This window comes from Salvelinus sp. IW2-2015, unplaced genomic scaffold (genome assembly GCF_002910315.2).
Source record: "Salvelinus sp. IW2-2015 unplaced genomic scaffold, ASM291031v2 Un_scaffold1052, whole genome shotgun sequence".
NCBI classification, from domain to species: domain Eukaryota; kingdom Metazoa; phylum Chordata; class Actinopteri; order Salmoniformes; family Salmonidae; genus Salvelinus; species Salvelinus sp. IW2-2015.
In genome coordinates, this window is record NW_019942706.1 from 162770 (window position 1) to 166054 (window position 3285).

The 3285-nt window shown below is 41.6% G+C and overlaps 1 protein-coding gene across 1 annotated transcript in view; it reads right to left on the reverse strand.

Moving 5' to 3' along the window:
• The window catches only part of LOC112069581 (mucin-2-like), a 28232-nt gene extending 28025 nt beyond the window's left edge, over positions 1-207 (reverse strand). Inside the window, exon 1 of the mRNA XM_024136922.2 lies at positions 127-207. Coding sequence (XP_023992690.2) covers positions 127-207 — 81 coding nt within the window. The remainder of the gene's footprint in view (positions 1-126) is intronic.
• Between the last annotated feature and the right edge of the window lie 3078 nt (positions 208-3285).

The window sequence follows — 3285 nt, forward strand, 5'->3', positions numbered from 1 at the left end:
AAGATAAGGCTAAAGATAAGGCTGAAGATAAGGCTAAAGATAAGGCTGAAGATAAGACTGAAGATATGGCTGAAGATATGGCTGAAGATATGGCTAAACAGAAAGTTTTCCTGCGCTGTAACTTACGCTCCCGAGTCCCACAATCACAGCTGTTTCCACCACCACAGTGTAGAGGCTTGCAATAACCCAGCTGAGCACTGCTCCCATGGCCCCTCACACACAATGGAACACACTATGACATACACTCCTCAGTACAGTCTTCTGTCCCTTCTTCCCTCTCCTCCTCTCTCCACTACTCTCTTCTCCCTCCACTTTTTGTCTCTTGGTCCATCTTCCATCACCTATCCTTCCCGAGTAAGCCGCAGAGCCCCGTAAAGGGGGGATGAAGGTGAGGTGGAGGAGGGTGGGTCTTAGATTACAGGGACGTCACTCTTCCTCTCCGTAAGGACTTGGGCTACCCGCGGCGACCCGCCCTGAGAAATAGAGGGGCGAGTCCCCAAACAGACGACAGAAGGTACGGGTAGAGGAGTGCCTCTGCCTCTTGAACGGATGAATATAAAGACACTTGTAGCAGTTAGCTGTGGACTAATCTGCCCTGGCTGTGGAGGCGGGGCTGGCTGTGGAGGCGGGGCAGGAAATCACACCAATGAGACAAGACACTAAGAAGCCAGGCAGCTGTATAAATAGATCTGGAACCATGATGGACAGACTCAATGCACACAATCTGACAGACAGTAGGACTGACTACTTAAATACGTACTTTACCTAACTACACAACAACCAACTGACTATGTTAATACATACATGACCTAACTACACTCTAAGCAACTGACTATGTACATAGACAGCCTCTGCCAAAAGCTTTCATCTCATCTTTGGTATGAACAACATAAGCAAAGAAAAGCAATGTACACTACCAGTCATAAATTTGGACACACCTACTCATTCAATGGTTTTTCTTTATTTTTACTATTTTCTACATTGTAGAATAATAGTGAAGACATCAAAACTATGAAATAACACATATGGAATCATGTAGTAAGCAAAAAAAACGTGTTAAACAAATCAAAATATATTATATATTTTAGATTCTTCAAAGTAGCCACCCTTTGCCTTAATGACAGTGTTGCACACTCTTGGCATTCTTTCAACCAAATTCACTTTTCCAACAGTCTTGAAAGAGTTCCCACATATGCTTTTCCTTTACTCTGTGGTCCAACTCACCCCAAATCATCTCAATTGGGTTGAGGTCGGGTGACTGTGGAGGCCAGGTCATCTGATGCAGCACTCAATCACTCTCCTTCTTGGTCAAATAGCCCTTACACAGCCTGGAGGTGTGGTGGGTCACTGTCTTGTTGAAAAACGAATGATAGTCCCTCTAAGAGCAAACCAGATGGGATGGTGCATCACTGCAGAATGCTGTGGTAGCGATGCTGGTTAAGTGTGCCTTGAATTCTAAATAAATCACAGTGTCACCAGCAAACCACCCTCACACCATCACACCTCCTCCTCCATGCTTCACAGTGGGAACCACACAAGCGGAGACAATCTTTTCACCTACTCTGCGCCTCACAAAGACACGGCGGTGTAAAAAAAAAAAGTCGCAAATTTGGACTCATCAGACCAAAGGACACATTTTCACAGGTCTAATGTTCATTGCTCGTGTTTCTTGGCCCAAGCAAGTCTCTTTTTCTTATTGGTGTCTTTTAGTAGTGGTTTCTTTGCAGCAATTCGACCACGAAGGCCTGATTCACGCAGTCTCCTCTGAACAGTTGATGTTGAGATGTGTCTGTTACTTGTTTAACTCTGTTTAAGAATTTATTTGGGCTGCAATCTATGAGTCTGGTAACTCTGATGAACTTATCCTCTGCAGCAGAGGTAACTCTGTGTCTTCCTTTCCTGTGGCGATCCTCATGAGAGCCAGTTTCATCATAGTGCTTGATGTTTTTTCAACTGCATTATTGACATTATTTATAAGTTCTTGAAATGTTCCAGATTGACTGACCCTCGTGTCTTAAAGTAATGGTGGACTGTTGTTTCTCTTTGCTTATTTGTGCTGTTCTTGCCATAATATGGACTTTTACCAAATAGGGCTATCTTCTGTATACCACCGCTACCTTGTCACAACACAACTGATTGGCTCAAACACATTAAGGAAATAAATTCCACAAATAAACTTTTAACAAGGCACACCTGTTAAATGAAATGCATTCCAGGTAACTACCTCATGAAGCTGGTTGAGAGAATGCCAAGAGTGTGCAAAGCTGTCATCAAGGCAAAGGATGGCTACTTTGAATAATCTAAAATCGTAATTTGTTTAACACTTTTGTTGGTTACTACATGATTCCATATGTGTTATTTCATAGTTTTGATGTCTTCACTATTATTCTACAATGTAGAAAATAGTCAAAATAAAGAGAAACCCTTGAATGAGTAGGTGTGTCCACACTGTTGACTGGTACTGTATGTTTTCAACAAAGTTCTGAACCTTTCTATTCTCATAGTTTTTAAAAAATATATTTTTTTGCTAAGAGTATTATTATTTTATTGATTGATTGACTATGACTTTTTAAAATCCCTCAGCAGTGCTGTTTGCAGAGTTACCTCCAGGTAAACGTTGCAATTCTTCAGCCATTCATGAACCTGCGACCAAAAACAAGCTACATATGTGACCCGTTTCAGGAAACTAGGCAAGTCACGACTTCACAGGAGAGCCATTTGAACYTTTTATTTTTATTTTATTTTATCAAAATGCGTTATTTGGGCAGAAATGCCTTCTGGAACATCTCAACTTTCATGTGCCTTAATAACAAACGTGTATGCCATTTGTAAATATGACTACGATTGTTAAATTACGAGCCTTATTGGTTAAGCCACAGAAAAAGCAAGCAACCTTCCCACTAGCCATGATTGGCTAAGAAAATGAGTGGACTGGACATGCCGAGAGAGGATTTCAGATTGGTCTGCCATATAGAAAGCTTCAATATATTTGAGCTGGTCAGTCTGTGTTGGTAATCCTGTCGAATACAGCTTTTTTTTTTTCTTTTTTTTTTTTTTAAATGTATCGTGTAGTGGAGCTGCATAAGTGTGGCTCTCCACTTTCTGGAGGACCGAGTTTTGAAATCAGTGGAATTAGCTAAAGAGATGGAGAAAACACCGGTCTCTGTTTTAAGAACTGCTTCAATCTACCCTGTTGAGCCACCTCTATAGAAGAATCGGAGCCTGCCATTCCAACCCACATCCCACTTGTATATGCCCAGTTCCTGAGTGTCTTCAGGAAGAAAA